Source organism: Crocuta crocuta, unplaced genomic scaffold, assembly GCF_008692635.1.
Source record: "Crocuta crocuta isolate KB4526 unplaced genomic scaffold, BGI_CrCroc_1.0 scaffold143, whole genome shotgun sequence".
Taxonomy (NCBI): domain Eukaryota; kingdom Metazoa; phylum Chordata; class Mammalia; order Carnivora; family Hyaenidae; genus Crocuta; species Crocuta crocuta.
Window position 1 is genome coordinate 8,883,353 of NW_027529175.1, and position 24,364 is coordinate 8,907,716.

Below are 24,364 nucleotides of genomic sequence, written 5' to 3' on the forward strand. Positions count from 1 at the left end.
TCTGTGCTGACAGCTCAGAGCCTGGAGCCTGTTTGGGATTCTGTGTCTCCCTCTCACTCTACTCCTCCCCCACTCATACTCTTGTCTCTCAAAAATAAACAAACATTTAAAAAATTAAAAAGCAAAAGAAATAACAAAAACAGAAGATAAGTGACAATATAGCAAAGAAGTTCTAGACCAAAACCAGAAAGTAAGAACCCACATAAGTAATTGAAGCACCATAGGCTCTGCTTTTGCTCTGAGGGCATTTGCTGATCGGGACAAAGTGGGACTCTGATCTTAGAGGTTTCGTAGGGTAGGAAGAGTAGCAGTTAGGACCCATAGTCCTCTCAAGGTGGAGGCGGGAGGCGCTCTGAAGGCTGGATCCTCAGAGCAAGAGTGACCCAGAAGCAGATCTGCCTTCCTCTGTCCCTGCCCCCACTTGGCTGTCTCTCCTTGGTAAATACAGCAGGAAAACGGTGGGGGAAAGCCCTGCGTCTGTGCAGTAGCCTTTGTGAGGATTTATCACCGAGGTTCACGATGCCTGTAGTTCAGGGAAACCAAGCACAAATTTAGTTTAAAGTGTTCTGGCTTGGTTTGTACCTTCAGGCGTACTGCATGAGCAAACATAAAACCTCTCTGGAGGAATTTACCTTTATCCTAAGATGTGAAAAAAATCCCTACAGATATGCGTTAAGGACGTTGATTTGTACACAGACAAAACTGACCAACCACACAAGGAAACAAGGCACCATGAGTAAAAACCAAAATCTGAAGCCTTCCAAAACTTCAGATTTTGGAATTACCAGAAATAAACTCTAACATAAATAAATAGACTCTAACATAAGCATGCTGTTTATTTTTAAAGAAGTATTTGAGAAATAAAAATATCTGTAGGAAACTATAAAAAGTGATCTATATTTGAAAAAAAAACGAAATAGAACTTCTAGGAGTAAGGAATGCAGTACCCACGATTAAGAATTCCGTGGACAGGCTTCGTGCTGAATTATACACACTGAAGAGAGCTGGGGCGGAAGGCAGGGTGCACGCGCTGGTCACCCCGTCGGTCCCCTGGGCGCACAGCCTGTGGAGCCCCGGCCCGGCCCGGGGGGCTGGCTGCCCCCTGGGTTTCTGACAGTCTCAGGCGGCTGCAGCTTGCCATGAATGCATTGCACAGATCTGCGTAAATTATTCTTCTACCATCGTTTTATTTAACCTTGTGTGGTTATTTTTTCTCTTCACTTTCTAAAAAACATTTAATTTTTAAAGAGAGAGAGAGAGACAGAACAAGCAGGGGCGGGGCAGAGAGGGGGAGAGGGAGAGAGAGCCCAAGCAAGCTCCTTACTGTCAGTGCAAAGCCTGACGTGGGAGTCAGCCTTAGGAACCATGGGATCACGAGCTGAGCCGAAATCAGAGTCAGACGCTTAACCAGCTGAACCACCCAGGTGTCCTTAGACCCTGGGTTTTTTTTTTGTTTTTTTTTTTTGTTTAATCTTTCCTCCAATGCTGTGTGCCTGTTATAGACATGGTCTCATTTTGTGGATTGGGGAAAAATTACTGCTCTCCACAGACTTGCATCGCCATTTTTTCAGGCCAAACAGAATTCCGGTGGTACACTGGTAAATGTTTAACAACCGGCTTTCTGGAAGAGTACGAAATCTTGTTGTTTGAAGCATTTGTCGATTTACATAGTGCAAATACTTCCATCATGTCCGATTTAAGTGGCCAGTGTGATGCCACGGAAGGTGGGGTTGGGAGAAACGTGTGCCTCTCTGGCCACCATGAATCCGTCCTCTGTGGCAAGGTGACCTCGCCTGTTTCCTTCTCTTCTTCGCAGTCAGAATCCATGAGGGTGAAATGTGCCCGCCGCTGGCCTGCGGTCAGCCCTCGCGGTAGCCCCTCGAGATGCTCGCTATCCCTGGGTTACAGGGGTAGAAACCGAGGCATAAGAGGTCTTGTATCTGGCCTCAGGTCACACAGCAGAACCAGGGCTCTGGTCATAAATTAACAACAACAACAACAACAGCCCAGCGGATTTGTGGCCAGATGGGTGCTAGGGTGCATTCTGGATTCTAGTTTTCTCTTAGGAACAGTCTCTACCACAGAATGTTGATTTTTTGGAGAGCTCTGTTCATGGAACTATAGGCTCACATGGGCAACATTTCTCTTCAGAATCTACTTTCTGCGTGATGGTTATACTAACCTGTAAAAGTAAATGAAGAACTTCAGGTTCCTTTCGTTTGAATGTTGGATAAGCATCCAGAAGATTTTGGTAGTAGTTTGCTTGGCATTGCAGACAGACTGCGCGGGGCCTCGTCACGGCGCTCCAGCGGCCCTCGTGCTGGGCTGGGCGGGGGAACCCCAGAGGCCTCTCGAGCCAGGTCATGAGCCAGTTATTTGTCCTAAAGATGCTGTCAGTGGTGGGCCTTTCAGTCCGCTAGGAAGGAAAATTATGGCCTTCCCTGTAGGTAAGGGCAGCTGACAAGAGGCTAGCACCTCTGAGGAGCGGTGCACAGTTGCTGGGAAGCCAGAAACCTTTGGAGGCCGCGTATGTACTGGAGCCTGAGCCAGCGCCCCAGAGTCAGGGGCGCCCGGGCGGCTCGGATGGTTAAGCGTCTGACTCTGGATTTTGGCTCAGACCATGATCTCATGGTTTGCGGGATTGAGCCCCAATTTGGGCTCTGTGCTGACAGTGTGGAGCCCGCTTGGGATTCTCTCTCTCCCTCTCTCTGCCCCCCCAACTTGTGCTCTTGCTCTCTCTCAAAACAAACAAACTTATAAAAATTATTATTGTTTCAAGGTGAAATGTTATCCTTAATCCTGAGATATGGCTTTTCATTTTTTTTGATATTTAAAAAGTCCTTGTTTCCTGAAATTAAGGTAATTATGGATGGTAATTTATCCTTTGCTTTCTTTTCCTTTCCTCCTTTGTGTCTTCTCTCTCTTCCCTCCCTCCTCCTTGTGTGACCAAGTTGAAAAGCTGGCAGCCCTCTGTTGGTTTCCTTTTCTTTTCTTTTTTCTTTTTTAAAAGTCTGTCCATTCTGAGGGAGTAGGAGAGCATGGGAGGGGCAGAGAGAGAAAGAGAGAGAGAGACTCCTAAGCACTGTCAGTGCAGAGCCCAACATGGGGCTTGATCGCACAAACCTCGAGGTCATTACCTGAGCCGAAATTGATGCAGATGCTCAACTGACTGAGCCCCCCAGGCGCCCCTCTCTGTTGGTTTTCTAAATTAAAAAAATTTACATGCTTGCAAAAGCCCAGCGTTTTGGAACACGGAGCTGGGCCAGGTCTTCAGACTGGTGCCTGTGCTTGCTTCAGGGAGGAGGTAACTTGGTACGCTTGATTTCTTGAGCGTCTTACTCTTCTTACATAGTAGATAACCTTACTAAACTTTCTGTTATGAGTAAGTGAGTAACATGATTTTGGTTTAGTTTTGGTTTATTTGTTGTACAGCTTTGTTCTGTATGTAGTCTGTGATGGAATGTGTAAGACGTGTGACCTGTCCCGCCCACGGAGGTGGTCCGTGGACGGTGTGCAGACCCAGGCCTGTGTTTGCTGTGCTGTCGTCACACAGAGCGGCATCGATGACCCCTTTCCTAAGTGGTGGACAGTGCAGTGGGCACCTCGGGGCCTCTGGGAGTGGTCCTGCCAGCGCGACGCTGCCTGTGCCCCTCATGTGGAAAAAACTAGCCAACCGTTCCCTGAAGGGGAGCTCCGAGACACCTGGACAGACTTAATGGCAGAGTTAATGATACTGGGCAGATACCTCAGTAGCCTGATGTCCAGGGAACCTCCAGGCGGGCAGGGTTAGGAGGCCGTCCTGCTAAGAGAAAATGGGATCCACGGAGGGTCCGTGTTGAGGCTGAGAGAGGGGCACAGGAGGGATCATTGTACTGTTCTCGCTGTCGGTAGGCATGTGTGAGCTCTCCCAAAATAAGTTAAAAATGCAAGAAAGTAAGCAAAATCCCCGGCCACGTAGGAACAGTGATGAGGTGCAGATTTGACGCGGGACCTCTGTGGCTCCTGGCTGCGGGGGCGCACGGAGCGTCTCTGCTGGCTTCCCAGGAGCACAGCGCTCTCGGGTCCCTCTCTCCCTCTCCCGTGGGTGGGCTCGGGTGGGCTCCAGGCCCCTCGCTCCCTCGGCTGTCCGTTTTTGTTTGTTTTTTTCTTGAATCTCCATCCCTCCCCACAGGCAGTCGTGATGTGTTCCGTGTATACTCTGTCTGTGTCTGCGTTCTAAGAAAGCGTGTTGTCACAGGCTGTGCATGTGTTTTAAATTAAAGGGTTGGATTGCATTAGGGACCTGATTTGTTATGTTTTTTCATACAGCCCCATCCTTTTAGGGTTCATCCATGCTGTCGTGAGTCCCTCTAATTCGCAGTATGATTCCCCGTGTTTGCTTCCTTCTTTGCCACCTCACCCTGTGTGGGGTCCTGCCTGCCGCTCCTTTGGGATGTGTGGGTGGGCGTGGGACCGCTGGGTGAGCATAGGTGGTGTCCTGGGACGCCACCGCGGGCGTCCCGCAGCGGCCACCTGTCTTCTCCTGTCTGGAGGCTGTGAGGCTTCTGCCCCCAGTGCCACCAACTCTGGGGACGACCTGGCCAGTCCTGTGCTGTGGAGGGAGGGTACTTAAGAAATTATTTATTTTTTCAAAGAATCAGTTTTTAGTTAGTCTTGCTATTAAAATGTCCTATTTCACTGATTCAGCTTATTATAGTTATCTGTTCATTCTTCTTTATTAGAGTTCTTGTTTTTTGTTTTAATAACCCATTTTTAATGTTTATTCATTTCCTGAGAGAGAGAAACAGAATGTGAGCAGGGGAGGGACAGAGAGAGAGGGAGACACAGAATCCAAAGCAGGCTCCAGGCTGTGAGCTGTCAGCACAGAGCCTGACGTGGGGCTGGAACTCATGAGCTATGAGATTATGACCTGAGCTGAAGTCAGATGCTTCACTGACTGGGCCACCTAGGCGCCCTGCCTCAAGTTTTTTATATATTCTAGATACAGGTCCTTCATTAGATAATACGACTTACAAAAAAATTTTTTTAATTGTATTTTGAGAGAGAGAGCGTGCGAGCAAGCAAACACGGGAGGGGCAGAAAGGAGACAGAATCCCAAGCAGGCTTCGAGCTGTCAGCTCAGAGCCCAACGAGGTGCTCGATCCCATGAACCATAAGATGACCTGAGCCGAAACCAAGAGTTGGATGCCCAACTGACTGAGCCACCCAGGCACCCCGTGGAAATTTTCATTTGTAAAAGTTTTCTTCCATTGGGTGAATTGTCTTTACACTTTCTTGAAGGTGTCATTTGAAGAACAAAAGCTTTATTTTTGATTGAATTTAATTTTTATGTGTTTTGTTGTGTTTGGTGTCCTAAGAAATTGTTGCCAAATCCAAGGTCATAATTTGCCTCTGTGTTTTCTTCTAAGAGTTTCATTTTTTTTAACTTTTTTTTGGATTTATTTATTTTATTTTTATTTTTATTTTTTTTACAAATAGTTTATTGTCAAGTTGGTTTCCATATAACCCCCAGNCTTTTAAGAGTTTTATTGTTTAAACTTTTAAATTTAGGTCTTTGATCCAATTTGAGTAGGTCTTGGTAAATAAAGTATAGGTAAGGGTCCACAGTTTTTTTTTTTTTTTTGCATGCAAATATCTAGTTCGTGTATTAAAAAGACCATTCTTACTCCTGTTGAATGGCTTCAGTGCCCTTGTCAAACACGAATTGATTGTAAATGTGAGGGTTTATTTCTGGGCTCTGTTCTGCTCTGTGGTCTGTGTGTCCTTGTGACAGCACCACACGACTTGATACTGTAGATTAGTGGTAGGTTTTGAAATCGGGAGTATGAGTCCTTCAGCTTTGTTTCTTCTCAAGATTGTTTTTTATGTTCTGGGTCTCTTGCATTTCTATATGGATTTTAGGATTAGCTTATCAACTGACATTTAGGATTTAAAAAAAATTCTTTTGTTTATTTTTGAGAGAGAGAGAGAGTCAGAGCATGAGCAGGGGAGGGGCAAAGAGAGAGGGAAACAGAATCTAAAGCAGGCTCCAGGTTCTGAGCTGTCAGCACAGAGCCTGATGTGGGGCTTGAACTCAAAAACCGTGAGATCATGACTTGAGCTGAAGTCAGACACTAAATCTGCTGAGCCACCCAGGTGCCCTTGACATTTAGGATTTTTAAAAAACTCTTTCAGGTACTAATTTCTATACATTATGTTAGTGTATGGAGAACACAATCTGTAAGATAATATGGTCTTTTGGAGCATACTGAGCCTTCTTTTATGGATTTAACATGTGGTTTATATTTGTAAATGTTTCATAGTGCATTCAGAAAGAATTTGTATTCTCTGTTCTTCGAGTGTGGAATTTTATATTTGTTTTATACCTTGACCTTATTAATAGTATTCACATTTTTAACATTGCAACTTTAAGAAATAATAACAGAGAGTCTTGTGCACTTTTTCTAGTTTTCCCCAGTGATAACAATTTGCAAAATTATTGTAGAATATCACAACCAGGAATTGACATTGATATAGTCCACGGATCGTATTCATCCTTCCTCAGTTGTGTGTGTGTGTGTGCGCGTGTGTGCGTGTGCTGTACATTCTATGTAAATTCTGTGTCCACTGTCACAGGATGCTCAACAGTTCCATAGCTGCAAGGATTCTCACATTGCCTGTTTGTAAAAACTACTTTCCCCCTGGCACCTACCCCTTGTCCTGTGCCGTAACCCCTTCTTCCGTCCTTAACCACTGGCAACCATTAATTTTTTCTTCATTGATACGATTTTATCAGTTCAGGGGTGCCTGATGGGTCAGTTGGTTAAGTGTCTGACTTCGGCCAGGTCATGATCTCAGGGTCATGGGATTGGGTCCTTTGTTGGGCTTCATGCTGAGCACAGAGGCTGCTTATGATTTTCTTTCTCCCTCCCTCAGCTCCTGCCCCTCCCTTCTCAAAAAATGAAAAAATAAAATTTTGTCAGTTTAGAAATGTTCTATATAGATGAAATCATACAGTAAGTAACTTTTGGGTACTGGTTTGTTTTGTTTTGTTTTGTTTTGCTCAGCAGTAATTCCCTAGAGACTCCTCCAAATCGTTATATGTATCAATAGCCTGTTTCTTTTTTTTTTTTTTTAATGTTTTTTTTATTTCTAGGAGAGAGAGAGAGAGAGACAGCGTGAGCAGGGGAGGGTCAGAGAGAGAGGGAGTCACAGACTGAAACAGGCTCCAGGCTCTGAGCTGGCAGCACAGATCCCGACGCGGGGCTCGAACCCACGAACCGCGAGATCATGACCTGAGCGAAAGTCAGTCGGATGCTTAACTGACTAAGCCACCCAGGCGCTCCATCCTGTTTCTTTGTTTAAAGTTTATTTATTTTGAGAGTGAGAGCACTTGCAAGTGGGGGAGGGGCAGAGAGAAGAAGAGAGAATCTCAAACTGGCTCTGCACACGGAGTCCAACATGGGCCTCAATCTCATGAACCATGAGGTCATGATCTGAGCCAAAACTAAGAGTTGGACACAACCGAACTGAGCCACCCAGGCGTCCCAGCGTGTTTCTTTTTATTGCTGAATAGTAGCCCCTGGTATGGATGGATCACAAAGTGTTTATTTGAGCATTCATGTGTCGCGGGCTGTCTGGACCCATTTCAGCTGCTGATGGTTATAAATAAAGCTGCTGGGAGCATTCATGTACAGGATTTTCTTTGAACGTGTTTTTATTTCTTTAGGATAACTGCCCAGGGCCAAAGCATTTATCGTGTATGGGCTTCTGTCAGTTGCTGCAGTAAAGTTTATGGAGGTTGAAGACCAGCATAAGGGGCATGTGTGTTTGTGATGGTTATATCTTGGTTTATGATGATTATATATGTAAGGTTCTTTTGTCCTTTCACCTGTTTATAATGTCCTTTGCATCTCATTTTGTCTTATGTTTAGTTTGTCAGAGGGGCCCCTGGGGGGCTCAGTCGGTTAAGCGTCGACTTCAGCTCAGGTCATGATCTCATGGTTTGTGGGTTCAAGCCCTGCGTTGGGCTCTGTGCTGACAGCTCGGAGCCTGGAGCTGCTTCAAGTTCTGTGTTTCTCTCTCTCCCTGCCCCTCCCCCACTTATGCTCTGTCTCTCTCTCAAAAATAAACTATAAAAAAATTTTTTTTAAGTTTAGTTTGTCCGATGTAGAGATTGTAGCTCAACTTTCTTTTAGTTAATGTTTGCCTTGTGCCTGTTTTTTTAGTCTTTTATTTCTACCTTTCTGAGTTCTTTAAAATATGTCCTTTGTAGTGAAAAATTGTTGGATTGAAATCCTTTTTAGTTGATTATTTTATATAGCTATTGAAATTAATATTATGTTAGTACTAATTTCTGCCATTTTGTGTTATATTTTCCATTTACTAATTTTTTTTGTTGTTTCTGTTTATTTCTCCTTTCTTATTTTCCATTGGATAGGTTGTTTTTGTTCTAGTTTTAGTGCTGGTTAAAAGTTACAAATTCCGGTGGTGCCTGGGTGGCTCAGTTGGTTAAGCATCCGACTCTTGTTTTCAGTTCGGGTCATTGTCTGATGTCGTGAGATTGAGTCCCGAGTCGGGCTCCATGGTGGGCATGGAGCCTGCTTAAGATTCTCTCTCGCCACGCCACTGCCTCTCCCCTGCTTGCACGTTTGTGTGTGTGTGTGTGTGTGTGTGTGTGCGCGCGCGCGCACATGTGTGCTCTCAAATAAAATTGATAAACCTTTAGTTGTAATGATGAAGAAAAAAGAGAGGAAGGGACAGGCATTACTAACACGTAAGAACGAAAGGGGTTAGGGTGCCTGGGAGGCTCATTGAATTACGTGTCCTGCTTCAGCTCAGGTCGTGATCTCCTCGTTTGAGCCCCACGTTGGGCTCTGTGCTGACAGCCCAGAGCCTGGAGCTGCTTTGACTGTGTCTCCCTCTCTGCCCCTCCCCTGCTCGAGCTCACTCGCTCTCTCTCACTGTCTCAAAAATAAATAAGCATTAAAAAAAATTGAGCAAACTTTCAATAAATGTGTAATAAAACCCAAAAACTACAGGGGCGCCTGGGCGGCTCAGTTGGTTGAGCACCAACCTCGGGGCAGGTCCCGACCTCACAGTTCACAAGGTGGAGCCCCGCGTCGGGCTCTGTGCTGACAGCTCAGAGCCTGGAGCTGCTTTACGTTCTGTGTCTCCCTCTCTCTCTGACCCTGCCCGGCTCACGCTCTCTCTTTCTCTCACAAATAAACATTAAAAAAAAAAAAAAAAAAAAAAAAAANCCCTGCTCACGCTGTCTCTCTCTCTCTCCTAGAAATAAATAAAAATATTAAAAAAAAAAAAATAATAACAATGTGATGTTATGAAAAGCTTGATGCCAATAATGTCAGTTTTGGTACAGTGGTCAGATTCCTTCGGGAATGCAAATTATCGGAATGAAAACAAGTAGAAATAAAAAATATCTATTAAGGAAATGGAATTCATAATTTGAAATGTCACCAACGAAAACTCGAGAGCCTTGGCCTCACTGGTGAACTCAGGTGAATGTTTTAGGAAGAAATAATAGCAGTTTTACGTAAACTCTGTAAGTGGAGAAAGAGGGAATATTCCCTAGCATGTTTCATGAATGGAGAATTATCCCTGACGCCCAGAGCCGACAGAGGCCTTGCGAAGAAGGAGAACGATGGGCTGGTACTTACTGCAGCCGCTCCATCTGCCCAGTGACGAGTGTTTGCGTGGTGCATGCTTTTCCGTTCTTTCACTGCGTTTTTAAAGCTTTTAACCTGTGTCTTTTATTTAAAGTAAGCTTTTAATACTCTGCATATAGTTCTTGCTTTTTAAAATCTTATCTATTTCTTTTTTTATATATTTTTATTTATTTCTAGGAGAGAGAGAGAGAGACAGCGTGAGCAGGGGAGGGTCAGAAAGAAAGGGAGATACAGCCTCTGAAACAGGCTCCAGGCTCTGAGCTGTCAGCACAGAGCCCGACGCGGGGCTCGAACCCACAAACCACGAGATCATGACCTAAGCGAAAGTCGGACGCTTAACCGACTAAGCCACCCAGGCGCCCCTATTTCTTTTTTTTAAAACATCTTTTAAGGTTATTTATTTTAAGAGAGAGAGAGCGAGTGAGCGCACACACACATGAGTGGGGGAAGCACAGAGAGAGAGGAAGCGAGAGAATCCCAAGCAGGCTCTGCACCGTCAGCACGGAGCCCAATGCCTGACCTGAGCTGAAACCAAGAGTCAGATGCTTAACACACTGAGCCACCCAGGTGCCCCTATTTCTGTTTTTAATTAAAATTATTCATTTGCATTTAATGCACTATTGACATGGTTGAGTTTATGTTTGCTGTCTTGCCATTTTTTCAGTATGTCTCATTTGTTTTTGTGGCTTATTATTTCTTTTTCTTCTTTGCCTTCATCTTTTTTGTCTTCTTTTATGTTAATCCAGTCCTTTTTTTAGGATTCTACTTGAAAAACTCGTTCCATTTGTTGATGGGATCTTGTGGTCACCCCAGGCACTCACCCACTCTGGCTGAGAGCAGGTTACACAGGAGCTGCCTCTAGTGGGCCCTGTTTGTAAGAGAGCCTCGGCAGGGTGGGGGGGTCTCCCTGTGGTCCCTCCCTTTCCCTGGATTGTATGTTGTTCAAGTGTTTGAGTCGTTCTGCAGGGCATTTAGGAAAGACAGCCATCTTATCCCGAAACTACTGTAATTATTTCTGCCCTCCCAGCAAATATCCATCCCCATTCTTCACAAGAGAAAGAGGAAGATCTTAGGACCCGGAAGGAAACTGAGTATAGTGTCAGACTGTGGAGTCACTTGTACTTGCAAGCCAGAGGCCCCACTGACAGTGCAGGTATTGGCCAGAGGGCAGCCCGGGCCGTGCCGTTGGTTAGCTCGGTCTGGCGGGGTGAGTGGGATATTGGCATAGGAGGCACCGAGCACAAGAGCACGTGCAGAAGGATAAAGGTAGGAAAGTGCAATTTGTGTTAAAGACAGTGTCCTTGTGGCAAGGGTAGGATTGGGGAAGCAGCAGGGAGTGCCCGAGGCCCTGGAGGGATGCTGTAGCATGAAGTCTGGTGAGCAGGAGAGATCTGGGCAGCCGAGGTTTTGAAGCCGAGATGAGAAGAACTTGAAGGTGTCTGTGTTTTGAAAAAGTGAGTTGGATGCAGCGAAGCTGAGAGGCTGCAGAGGAAGGAAAGGGACGTGCCTGGGCGCCACGAAACCTGCTCCCGGGGCAGCCGGGCTTCACACACACAAGTCGCAGCTTCTGCGTTGTGTTGGGGCTTTTACTCTTCTGATTAAAGATATTAGAGAAGATAAATCCCATCTACCATTACCTTAATTTTGCAAACGATTGGTGCAACATTGAAGGAGATTTCATAATCTCAAAATATAGATTTAACTTTGTTAAAAATACAGGCTTTATGTTTCTCATTTTGTATCAAACAGTGAAAACTTTGTTGCACACCAGCCTCATCCCTCAGTGCCTGCCCTGTGAGACTCCCTGAGCAGGACAAACCTTGTGTTGTCCAGGCAAAGACAGCAAGAGCCTGGAGAGGGTGGGTGTGTGACGCAGAGGGAGGGCCGGGTCTATAGTGATTTCTCAGGTGGCTGTGGTGTAGGGCCTACTGTCAGGGGTGTGAATGTGTGGGAGCTTGTGGCTTCAAGGGTAAGCCTGGCTTGCTCGGTGGGATGGGTAGTGAAAGGAGGGGCCTGGCTGGGGGCCGGCAGAGTGAGCCGTCAGGGGTTTGATGTGCTTGGGTTGAGGTCTTGAGATGTGCGGTGTTCTTTCAGGAGATGATGAGGCAGGTGTGGGCAGGAGAGGAGACGCCAGGGGGCTCAGGAAAACGGTTTATCCTGCGTCCAGTCCTGGAGACAGGAGGCGTAGGCCTCAGCCGGGGCCACGTGGGGAAGCCTCGGGGGGGTCGGGAGGCAGAAGACCGGAGTGGGGGAACACTTAAGCCATGACCTTTATTGGGATTTCCACAGGAAAGGTAAGGCAGGGCAGGATGAACAGCTTAGGATGAGCTAGTTTGAAGAATTTGGGCGGGCTCTCTGCTGTAGGGGGTTCCCTAGTTGCCTGGCCCCCTAGCTGTGGGATAGTGAAGGCAGAGGAAGATTGTCTCCTGAGATGTGTGGGCCCAGAGGGGAGTAGTTGCTCTGGGTGGAGTTGATCACAGTGACATTCTGGCTGGGCCCCTTGCTGTCTTTAAGGATTGGCTGGTCCTGGGAGGGGCAGTCTGTTGCAAGCCAGAGAGGTTTTCTAAGATATACAGGAAATTAAAAAACATACGCAGTACAGAGACATCTGCGGAGAGGTGCCTCGTGTTCACACAGGCAGGGGTGGGACCCTGAGGAGGTAGGCTGGAGAGTTGCTCACTTTCTTGGGGTGGAGGGGCATCCCCAGAGCTGACTCACGGGGGACACGGGAAGCGCTGGCCTCAGGGAACGGAAGAGCGAGTAAGAGCACGGGAGGTGTGTCCAGCCCTGGCTGGGAGAGGAGAGCAGGCGAGGCGAGCCAGCCAGAGGCAACGGAGAGAAGGCCCAGGCCCGGTGCCGGGAGCTAGGGATTCTCGCCGCTTTCGGAGCCATACCCGGGGAAAGCACCCTCCAGTCCAGGCTCGTTCTGGGGACGGACTCATTCGACTTTGGTGTAGACTTGCTGAGGGCGGGTTCACATTGGCTGGGGGAAGTGACCCTCAAATCTTCGCTTGCAGCCTCGTGGCCGTCACCATGTTCTGGAAGTTTGACTTGAACACCACGTCCCACGTTGACAAGCTGCTGGATAAGGAGGACGTGACGCTGCGCGAGCTCCTGGACGAAGATGACGTCCTGCAGGAGTGCAAGGCCCAGAACCAGAAGCTGCTGGGCTTCCTCTGCAGGCAGCAGTGCATGGAGGAGCTGGTGAGCCTCATCACGGAGGACCCGCCCCTGGACATGGAGGAGAAGGTCCGCTTCAAGTATGTGCCAGGGCGCCGCGGGGGGCCCGGAGCTGGGCGGGGCTGCAGGGAGCCGACGTGCAGCGTTTGAGGACGGCCAGAGCCAGGGCCTCTGACCGAAGAGCTCACTCTAAACATTCACCCCATCTGAGGAGGAAGGAGGCCACTCCCTGCGGGGTCTGTTTGTGTGACGTTCAAGAGTTCGGAATCTCTGTGTGTGAGATTTCTCACTGTGAGTTGTGCGGAGTTGCGCTGTGTTCCGAGTGTCTTGAGTGCACGTGTCCTGAGAGGAGACTGACCCGTGACAGAGAGGCAGGTGGGACTGCACACTGGCGGGAAGCAGGGCCCCGCCCGGTGAGATGGCCTGTCATGAGGGATGGGTGGTATCTGACCGCTCGACCGTGGGGACCGCCTCACTGTGGGGTCTTGGGGTCGGAGGAAATCCATGTTGTGAGTAGTACTGACCGTTGTCAAAGTTTTTCCTAAAATGTTCCATTCAGCAGTTGGCCAGCATATTAGGAGATGCCAGAGGGTGGTGGCAGTGTGGCTAAGGCTGGCGATGGGGACGGGGGTGTGAGTGAGGGGGCAGGACAGGGCGGCAGAGCCCGGGACCGGGAACACCGTGGGAACGGGGCAGGCAGTCGGGCTCCGGTGTCCGTGGACGGCCACGTAGTATGTGGTGGTAAAGTCCTAGGTTGGTTGACTGTGGCCCACAGGTCAAATCCTTTGTATGGCCTGCAAGCTAAGAGTAGTTTTACATTTTCTTTAAAAATTTTTTAATAATTTTTTTAAATGTTTATTTATTTTTGAGAGAAAGAGAGGGAGAGACAGAGGGTGAGCAGGGGAGGAGCAGAGAGAGAGGGAGACACAGAATCCGAAGCAGCTCCAGGCTCCGAGCTGTCAGCACAGAGCCCGACGCAGGGCTCGAACCCACGAACCGCGAGATCACGACCTGAGCCAAAGTCAGCACTTAGCCGAGTGAGCCACCCAGGCGCCCCAGAATAGTTAGTTTTACGTTTTTAAATGGTTGAAAAAACTCAAAGGACCAATACTTTGTTACACGTGAAATTGATACCACACTGACATCTCATTGTCCGTGAAGAAAGTCATGTTGGAAGGCAGCCACACTCAGCCTTTGGTGATGACAAGGGCAGATTTGGCTAGTTACAACATGGACTGTCTAAAATACTTACTGTACTTTCGTAGAAGTCCTTGTTGGCCTTTGTCTTAGGAGAAAAAGAAAGCTGGAGAGTGCAACGAGAAGCGCCCGTGTGGGGGACAGTCGGTCTGGGGACACCCAGTTAGGGCGGTCCGTCACGGCCTCTGATGGGGACCCTGCGGCCTCTGGCGGAGGAGAGCCCTGCACTAGGAGGGAGAGGGGCCTGCGGGGCGAGGGCCACGGTGGCCGTCCGCGGAAAGTCAGATAGAAGCCGTTGTGCCCGGGGTTGCCTGGTCAGTGCCCTTGTGTCAGCACCGCTGTGGACGGCCCTCATCCCTTTTACCCTCCACCCTGGTGTGTCCTGTTTGGTGATCAGTCACGTGTTCCGGGTCGGGACAGACGGGTCTCCGAGTGGCATCAGGGAGCCAGGAGACGTTCGCGTTCAGAGTCAGAGAATTTGTGCATGAGCACAAAGCCGACCAGACAAAGCAGTGAGACAACCGTGAATCTGGGGGCTTAGAGAAGTGAGCGAGCGGGACTGAGGTTCGCACACCAGCTCCGCCCTGAGCAGCCTCTGCACGGTCACACGGGAAGCTGGGCCCTGGGTTTAACCAAGAATTGTGGTTTGATTTTACAGAGAAGGTGAGGGGCGGGTGGCAGGAGAGCTCTGTCTTCCTCCTCCGTCTCGGGAGGTTGGTTTGTAACGTCTGAAGATGATAAATGAAGAAGTGCATCTGTGTTTCATTTAGAAACAGAGAGGTTAACCTCAGGTCTGAGGATGGACACGGGAGGCCGGAGGCTGCTCGTCCTCACGGGCCCCGTCCAGCTGCCTGAGTTTGAAAGCAGGGGTACATGTCACTTACATAAAAAAAATAAAAAATTAAAAAATGTGATTTTAAAGTTAATTTGATTTTAATTAAAATCAAATCAAAGATTCCTTTTTGAGGAAAGGAATAGGATGGATGGATAAATGGATGAGGTGGTAGGTAAGAAAGAAGCAGAGTCAAGATTATTTTTCAAAGATGCGGAAGATACAAGTGGGAGTGCTGGCCAGGAGTGGGCACAGCAGGTCTGAAGGTGCAGGCCGGGAGCACCACGGGCCAGCAGGCCCCTGGCTCCGCTCCGCTCCGGCGTGGCGCCAGGGCTGCCACCGGCCGCACGGGAGTGCGCGAGTCTGGCTCTGCTCCCAAGAGCCACTGCCTGTGCTTCTCAAGGCTCTAGGCAACTGCCCACCGTGGCCGGCCCGACGGGGTCAGCAGCGACGCCTCCCGTGGCCTTCATGCTTTTGAGGTGAGGGCTCTGCCTGCAGACCTGGCTGAGCAGCGTGGCCAGCTGCTTCACCCCTGTGTGACTAAAGGCTGGTTTTTTTTTTTTAATTTATTTCTAGGAGAGAGAGAGAGACAGCGTGAGCAGGGGAGGGTCAGAGAGAGAGGGAGTCACAGACTGAAACAGGCTCCAGGCTCTGAGCTGGCAGTCAGCACAGAGCCCGACGCGGGGCCCGAACCCGCGAACCGCGAGATCATGACCTAAGCGAAAGTCGGACACTTAACCGACTAAGCCACCCAGGCGCCCCACTAAAGGCTGGTTTTGAAGGGACTTTGGTCCACAGAGTGGAGGAGGCGCCGGAGAAGCTGCCCCTGCGTGCTGTGCGGTCAGGCAGCGGCCGGTGTTCCTGCTGAAACCGCAGGCTGCTCTGGGCCGGTGAGGCCTCCGCGCAGCCGCCCTGGGCGCAAAGGCCAGCCTGAGAGCCGCGAGGAGCCTTGCTCTCGAGGCTCCTGTCCAGTTTGCCTGCTGAGCTCTCAGCCATTTGGGAAATGGGACAAAAGAGCCGGCAGACAGACGCCAAGCAGCCCTGTGGTTGCCTGCAGGGTGCCGAGGGAGAGTGTTCTGTGACTCTGGGCAGTGGGCTTCCCGCTCCAAGTTGCAGAGTTAGAACCGCTCACTTGGTGGGAAACAGCGCCGTGGCAGGAGAGCCCCCCAGAAAGGACACCCCCAGAAGACCCTGCGGTGCTCCAGGTCAGAGCAGGAAGGCAGGCTGGCTGAGCCCAGTCACCCGATCACCCCGCCCCCGCCCCTACGGGGAGCAGCAAGTTTTGGCACAGAGGGAGGCGCCTGGAGGGGAAAAGGGCTCCCTCCGTCCTCGCTCTGAGAACCCAGGGCCCACCTTCCACGTTCCAGGACCTCGTTGTCATCACCTGTGGCTTCCTTCCCCTGGGGAGTCGTGTTCTCTAGCCGCTTCTTGAGGAGGACGATGTGAGGGGCGAAGTTGCAGACGAGGCCTGTCTGACGGTGCATTGTTCCCTTTTCACGCTTGTTCGAAACTGCCTCTGCCTTAGACTCTGCACGGACGCCATTCTCCGTCCTTTTGAAGACTCCATGGTCGGCTCTTCTTCCTGTCCTTGCTGCTGACAAGCCGGTGCAACAGGACTCCCAGGTTTTCTCTCCTCCAGGGGGCACTTCGGCCCGTGTCTAGTCCCGTTGTCCTGGAGTCTCCTGCTGCTGCGACATCACCCCTGGGGCCAGGACACGGCAGCCCCAGAAGCAGCACCTGTAAGCTCGGAGAGTTCTGTTAGCAGTCGGCTCAGCTGCAGACACTGCTCCATGTTCTTGTCACTTCCTGCGGCCAGTGCTGCGTCGCACCACGTGGGCCCTTTCAGTCCGTGAATTCATGGCCTTCCCCACGGGAAACTTCGAGTGTTGTTTCTTTTATAATTTTCTCCCTTCTGGTTTTCCCTCTGTTTTCTCTTTCTGCGAATTTTTTTTTTAAGTTGTGTATTTTGAGGGAGAGAGAGAGAGGTGGAGGGAGAGAGAGGGAGAGAGAGAATCCCAAGCAGGCCCCACACTGTCAGCACAGAGCTGACACGGGGCCCGATCTCTTGAACCGTGACATCATGACCGGAGTGGAAGTCCAGAGTTGGACGCTTATTAACCAGCTGAGCCCCCTAGGTGACCCCTTTTTCTTCAATCTAGTCAAGTGTTCGATCACTTGAATTAATACTCTCTTCTTTGTATATTTGCGCTTAATATCTTGTCTTTGCTTTTTTGTTCTACATCTGAGAGGCTTCTTCAAATTTTATCTTCTTGTCCTTTCATCGATTTTTAAAATTTCTAACATATTTATTTACCTAATAATTTTTTTTAAGTTTATTCATTTACTTCAGAGAAAACACCAGTGGAGGAGGGGCACAGAGAGCAAGAGGGGGCAGAGGAATGGAAGTGGGCTCTGGGCTAGCAGCGCAGAGCCCGATGTGGGGCTCAGATTCGCGAATCGTGAGATTGCGACTGGAGCCAAAGTCAGACGCTTAACTGACGGAGCCACCCAGGCGCCCCAGCCCTTATTTCCTTTCAAAAGAGAGGCACTTTTTTAAATAATGTTTTTTATTCAGTTTATGTATTTATTTTGAGAGGTGGGGGGGAGACACAGAGTCTGAAGCAGCTCCAGGCCCTGAGCTGTCAGCACAGAGCCCGACGCGGGGCTCAATCCCATGAACTGTGAGATCGTGACCTGAACCAAAGTTGAAAGTTGGACACTTAACCGACTGAGCCCCCAGGTGCCCTTGGGAGTAACTTCTGAGTCCCGCGTCCTGGCAGGAGAGGGCCAGGGAGCCACCCGTCTCCGGAGCCAGGCCCTACACCCCGTCCAGTAGCTGCTGCCTCTCTGTCCAGTGGTCTCCGGTCGGTGCTCCCTCTGTGGCCACCTGAGGCTTAGGTCCCTGGTGCACCACACCGGGCCTTTCCAGGGGTCATTTACCCTTCTCTTTTCTTGTTTTTTCCCTCTGCATTATTGGAGCAGGAGTTTGAGAGGGAATGATCTGCCATGTTTGACTGAAATTCCTGTTCTTTGTATAAATTTTAGAACCAACTAAAGCAGTACTTGTTTTTTGAAGAATAATTATAAAATACCAACAAAGAAAATATCAGTCCCTCCAGCTTAGAGGGTCAGTGCCTTAGAGCTCAGCTTCTTGTCACACGTATGCACATTTGCTTGTGTGTGGAGACCAGATAGGACCATTCCTTGTGCTCTGGAAACATCTCCTGAAGGAATAGTCTACACTTTTCTGTGGGCCTTGATGTTTTGGTGCCATCAGTATATCTTCTCTTGTTGTTGGGAGTCTGGTGGGAACCTCTCTGCCTGTGTGATCTAAGGTCTTGCTCTGGCCTTCAGGGTCACTGACCTGGCCCTTCCGCCCTGTACTCTGAGCAGGTGTTCTCTGACGACGTGCCCCTGGCGGCTCTGTGTTCTCCGCCATGCTGGTTTCGCAGCGTGCACCCACCGTCCCGCCACCCCTCCCTGGGCACTGCCCACACCTCTCATGGCCTGGGCCTGCCTGCATGTTGAACTGGGTCCCTCACACCCAGCCTGCCCACACAGCCCTGCTTCTCTGGGCTCTAGAAGGTGCTTTCTTTTCTTGGGGCTGACGAGGAGCACCTGTCCCTTAACCAGACCTAGACTTCTCAGTTTCTTCCCCTTCCACGTGTGGCTGGCTGCCATGCGCTGCCATATGTTTCCTCCAAGGTCTCAAACCCAGGTTTGCTAGCCAATCCACAGTGACCACCTTGGTTCAGGCCTGTGTTAGGGCCTGTGTGGGTGGCTGCCGGGAGCAGGGGGGTCATAGTGGCTGACCTTGACCAGGGCTTACTGTGTACTGGGTGCTGCTCTGTTTTATACACAGCCTTGTGAGGAGGGTGGGCACTTGCACCTCCACGTTCTGATGAGAAAACTTAGACAAAGAGAGGTTAGGTAATGTGCCTGAAGCTGCAGAGCTTGTCCTGGCTAGTACCAGGTGTGCTCTAGGGCAGTCAGCCCCATGGGACGATCCCCCTGTGTTCCCAGATGTACCTGGGTATGGCTCCAGGCACTGTTACTGGCCCTGCTGTTGTGGGCGCTGTCCTGGATGCAGCAGGTTGTTGGGTGGCTGCGCCCATCCCAGGGCAGTGGCAGTGACCCTGTGTCTATCAGGTAAGTCAGGGAGCAGCGTGATGTCATGAGATTATGTGTGATGGGATAAAGATTATTTTGTATCTGGTCATTTTTATCAAATGAATAGTATGTCATTTGCATATGTGGGTATTTTTTTTTAATGCTTATTTTTTTTTGAGAGAGGGAGCATGAGAGAGCAAGAGAGCATGCCCATGTGGGAGAGGGACAGAGAGAGAGAGAGAATCCCAAGCAGGCTCCACACTGTCGGTGCAGGGAGATGCAGAGCTTGATCCCACCGACTGCGAGATCATGACCTGAGTCGAAATCAAGAGTTAGATACTTAACCGACTGAGCCACCCAGGTGCCCCTGATGTGGCATTTCTTTAGCCTAGTGACAAGCTGGGTCTGCTTGTTGGTGTGCTGGGACAGGGAGGGTGTGGAGAGGGCGGGTGCACATGATGGACTTGGTGTCACTAACTGTGTAGTCACAGGACGTAAGAGACCTGGCAGGTGGGTGTAAGGGCAGAGGTTTTGAGAGAGCAGATGCCAGAAGACTGAGAAAGCTTCTTTAGAGACTGCAAGAGTCAGAAGTGTAGATACCAGAGTGTAGGTTACGGGGAGCAAGAAAAATGTATGTTAAAAACATTGAGCTTGTAGTAGTCAAAAATGCCAGTTGGTCACAAAATATTCATGTTTTTACTTAATTCCAAGGTCTGTGTTTTGGTCTCCCCCAAGGACCTGCGTCCTGTGAGGCTGGTTACTTAAGCCGCTTCCTGAGAGCTGGAGAAGTCTAATTTCACCTCCAGTTGCTTGCATTGTGCCCTCTTAGGTATCCAAACACAGCCTGTGAGCTGCTGACCTGTGACGTGCCGCAGATCAACGACAGACTCGGAGGGGATGAGACTTTGCTGAACCTTCTTTACGACTTCTTGGACCACGAGCCGCCTCTGAACCCTTTGCTCGCCAGTTTTTTCAGCAAGACCATTGGCAACCTCATTGCAAGAAAGACTGAACAGGTGAATAATCTGTGAAGCTTGTGTGGTTTGGGGTGGCTGGCACCAGCTGTCACTGTGCAAACTGTGTCACCGGGGCCTGGAGAGCAGCGTTTCTGACTGTTCGAGGGACACTGGCAGAGCCGTGTGGGCCCTGGTGTGAGCTGGGGTTTGATTGGGAAAGTGGCTTCCTGAGGGTATTTCTGCAGCCTGGCTCCAGAGTAAGCAGCTCTTCCCACCAGCCCTGGGAGCTGCACAGGACTCCGGGGCAGGCTGGCGTGTCTTGTCCTGGCCAGTGACAGGCGTGAGGAGCAGGGATGTGCCTGCACCACACAGGTCCTTAGGGTGCCCGCCTGCTCAGCGCCTGCTCAGGTGCCGCTCTGCTCCGTGGGTGGCAGGCAGCAGTGTGTCTAGGACACTTCCTGTTTCAATGGAAATAAAAGAAAACTTCTAGCATTAGGCTTTGGTAAAAATAGTGAATGAATGTTTCCTTAGCTGGAGCCTGGTCTTCCTAGGGGGCTCTTGCTGCTTCGGGGCGGCAGGGTGGCGGTGTCCCAGGCCCGCCAGCAGCCTCGCACTCAGTCTTGGTTAGGGCTCACCTTTACCCCTTCCCACCATCCCCAGTGGCTTATTTCAAAACAAATACTGGATGTCATATAGTTTCTAATAAATATTATGGTACGGGGGGCACCTGGGTGGCTCAGTTGGTTAAGCGTCCAACTCTTGGTTTCAGCTCAGGTCATGATCTCAATGGTTTGTGAGTTTGAGCCCCACATCGGGCTCTGGCACTGACAGTGTGGAGCCTGCTTGGGATTCTCTCTCTTCCTCTCTCTCTGCTCCTCCCCAGCTTGTGCGCGTTCTCTCTCCCTCCCCCTCCCTCTCTCCCTCTCCCATTCCCCTCCTCCTCCCTCTCTCCCTCTCTCCTTCTCTCAATACATACATACATACATAAACCAACCTTAAAAATGTTTTTAAAAACTAAATATTATGGTGGGGCACCTGGGTTGTTCAGGTGTCCGACTCTTGATCTTGGCTCAGGTCATGATCCCAGAGTCATGAGATTGAGCTCTGTCTGAGAGCGTGGAGCCTGCTTGGGATTTTCTCTCTGCCCCACCCCCCCACTTTGCTCCTCCCCCACTTGTGCATGTGCACATGCTCTCTCTCAAAATAAATAAATATTTTAAAAATATTATGGTATATATATATCTCTAAACTGTATGGACTTCCTGAGGCATCTCTGAGTGGCTCACTTGGTTAAATATCTGACTTTGGCTCAGGTCAGGATCTCACGGTTTGTGGGTTCCAGCCCTGTATCAGGCTCTGTGCTGACAGCTTGGAACCTGGAGCCTGTCTCAGAATCTGTTTCCCTCTTGCTCTGCCTCTCCTCTGCTCACACTCTGCATCTCTCTCTCAAAAATAAACATTAAAAAAATTTTTTTTAATGTTTTTTATTTCTGAGAGAGAGACAGCGTGAGCAGGGGAGGGTCAGAGAGAGAGGGAGACACAGAATCTGAAACAGGCTCCAGGCTCGGAGCTATCAGCACAGAGCCCGACGTGGGGCTCGAACCCACGAACTGTGAGGTCATGACCCCAGCCAAAGTTGGACGCTTAACCGACTGAGCCACCCAGGTGCCCCAATAAACATTTAACAGTAATAAAAATAAAATGTGAAAACTTATAAAAATTCTTTTAAATATAACTCTAGGAGGGGACAAGATTTTGCTGAGCAGATTGCATTATCATGTTCCAAAAATATTAACTGTAGTTGTTCAGTATCATCAAATATCTGGTGAGGGAACAGACCTATACCTTATGTATATGTCTGAGGTTACAAGAAGGGTAGTGGTGGGGAGTTCCCCAGGGCCATCGGGTAGCAGTGTGGTGGGGGGGTCCCTGTGGCCGTCGGGTAGTAGTGGAAGTTCCAGTTCCAAAGACCTTTCCAGTCTGTCTCTTGCAGCTCAGCTCATAATTGTCTGTAACCTAATGATATTCCTCTGCTACTTTCAGATATTTGCTGAATTTTACTGCTTCTTACAATATTTCTGTCTTCTTCCCGTACCCAGTGCATCAAAATAATATGAAACACACTCTTTAAAGATATTTCTTCTATTGACAAACATGTAACACATTTATATGAATTTAAATAAGACAAAAACACATGAACAATCTCCTGTAATACTCTGGATCAACCACTGTTGATTATTTAGTTGATGTTCTTCTTAAGTTCTTTTCCTGTAAGACATATTAATATATACTTAGTATTTATTTTCACATAATGACATACTCTGAATACTACAAATTGTTTTTTTCATTTAGAAATAGATTTTGTACATCTTTTCCTATAAAGCTACCATGTTCTTTCTAGTAGACACGTGTCTGTGGAATTGCTACCCCAGAGTTTTGTATCAATAACCCAGCAGTTGACGTGTTTCTAGGGTCTGCGGTGATAGGGCCACTGAGCTTTATCCCATGTTTCCATGGAAAGGTGGGCTACACTGGAGGGACTTGCTGCATTCTCTTAACTCTTTGTTATCGATTATTTCACACACTCAAAGAGAAAACAGTTTACAAACCCTGGTGTTCTTTCACAGCTTCAGTGGTTGTTTCTGACCAATCTTATTTTTTCTGTTCCCCCTATTACCAACCCCATCACAGATTTTTTTTTAATTTTAATTTTTTTACAAATAGTTTATTGTCAAATTGGTTTCCATATAACACCCAGTGCTCATCCCCACAAGTGCCCTCCTCCATGCCCATCACCCCCCTCCCCCTCCCCCCCACATCCATCAGCCCTCAGTTTGTTTCTCAGCATTCAAGAGTCTCTCAGGGTTTGCCTCCCTCCCTCTCCCCCACCATTTCCCCCCTTCTTCTCCCCCATGGTCCTCCGTTAAGTTCCTCCTAATCCTCCTATACAAGCAAACATACGATATTTGTCCTTCTCTGCCACCATCGCAGATTATTTTGAAGCAAGTTGCAAATATTGTGTTATTTTATATGTCAGTATTCCCATATGTGTTTCTACTGGATAAGGACTCTTTACAGTTCTTTAGTCCTGAGGAATAGTCCAGATTATGGATGGACCACAGTTTAACTGTTCATCTTTTGAAGACATGTTAGGTATTTGCACATTTTGTCTGTTACATATCAGGCTGCTATGAACATTTGCATATAGTAGTCCTGCCTTAACTACAGTCAGCCTGGTTCAGAAGTAGGTGATCCTTCTCCTGACATAGCATCAGAAGATCAGTAGAAGCCTAATGCCACATCATGTGCCAGTGTCATTTGCCTCCCTTTATCTCATCACATAAGCATTTTATCATCTCACATTACAGGAGGAAGGGTCAATATAGCACAGTAAGATATTTTGAGAAAGACCACCTTCACATAACTTTTATTATAGTACTTTGTTATAATTACTCTGTTTTATTATTGTTGTTAATCTCTTATTGTGCGTAATTCATAAATTAAACTCTTTCATAGGTTAAGTATGCATAGGAAGAAACAGTACATATAGGATTCAGTACCATACATGATTTCAGGCATCCATTGTTGATCTTGGAATGTATCCCCTGTGGATAAAGAGGGATGACTGTACAGTTTTTTGTGTGTGAATTGTTATATTTGAAGAGAATTTCTTGGGGCACTTGGGTGGCTCTGCTGGTTAAGTGTCCAGCTGTTGATTTCACATCAGGTCTTGATCTCAGGGTCATGAGTTCAAGCCCTGCTTTGGGCTTCATGCCCAGCATGGAGCCTACTTAAAAAAAAAAAAAGGAAGTGAATTTCTTGTAAACAATACATAGTTGAGTCACGTGTTTTCCTCTGTTCTGTTCATCTATCTTTAATTGGCATATTTGGGCCATTTACATTTAGTGTAATTATTGATATGTCCGGACTGCCATTTTATTGTAGTTTTCTCTTTGTTCTGTTTTTCATTTTTATTCTCTGCCTCCTATGTGTTAACTTGACCATTATAAAAGTTCCATTTTGGGGGTGCCTAGATGGCTCAGTCAGTTAAGTGTCTGACTTAGGCTCAGGTCATGAGCTCATGGTTTGTGGGTTTGAGCCCCACATCGGGCTCTGTGCTGACAGCTCAGAGCCTGGAGCTGCTTTGGATTCTGAGTCTCCCTCTCTCTCTGCCCCTCCCCTGCCCTCATGCTTTCTTTCTCTCTTAAAAATACATATTAAAATTTTTTTTAAATACTCCATTTTGATTTACCTATAGTGTTTTCTCATGTGTCTCTTTGTAGATTTTTAGTGGTTGCTTTAGTTGTTAACCATGTAACTAGAACATGCATGTGGTCAGCTTGAATGGATACAGTGAAAGTGGTTTAGCCAGCAGAATAGACCAGTTCCTTTTGCTCACCAACCCTTTTTTTTTTTTTTTTTTT

At 48.4% G+C, this 24,364-nt stretch overlaps 1 protein-coding gene across 9 annotated transcripts in view; it reads left to right on the plus strand.

The window, feature by feature from the left end:
* Nucleotides 1–24,364, plus strand: part of PPP6R2 (protein phosphatase 6 regulatory subunit 2) — a 69,121-nt gene that overhangs the window by 21,282 nt on the left and 23,475 nt on the right. For 6 of the 9 annotated variants that reach the window (XM_077758072.1, XM_077758065.1, XM_077758068.1 and 3 more), the window contains exons 3-4: nucleotides 12,683–12,925; nucleotides 19,814–20,000. In XM_077758072.1, the coding sequence (XP_077614198.1) occupies nucleotides 12,699–12,925; nucleotides 19,814–20,000 (414 nt within the window). In that variant the 5' untranslated portion in view covers nucleotides 12,683–12,698. Of the gene's footprint in view, nucleotides 1–2,187; nucleotides 2,252–12,682; nucleotides 12,926–16,551; nucleotides 16,614–19,790; nucleotides 20,001–24,364 lie in introns of those variants that run through there. The other 3 variants (XM_077758066.1, XM_077758073.1, XM_077758074.1) reach the window with 3 other exon arrangements.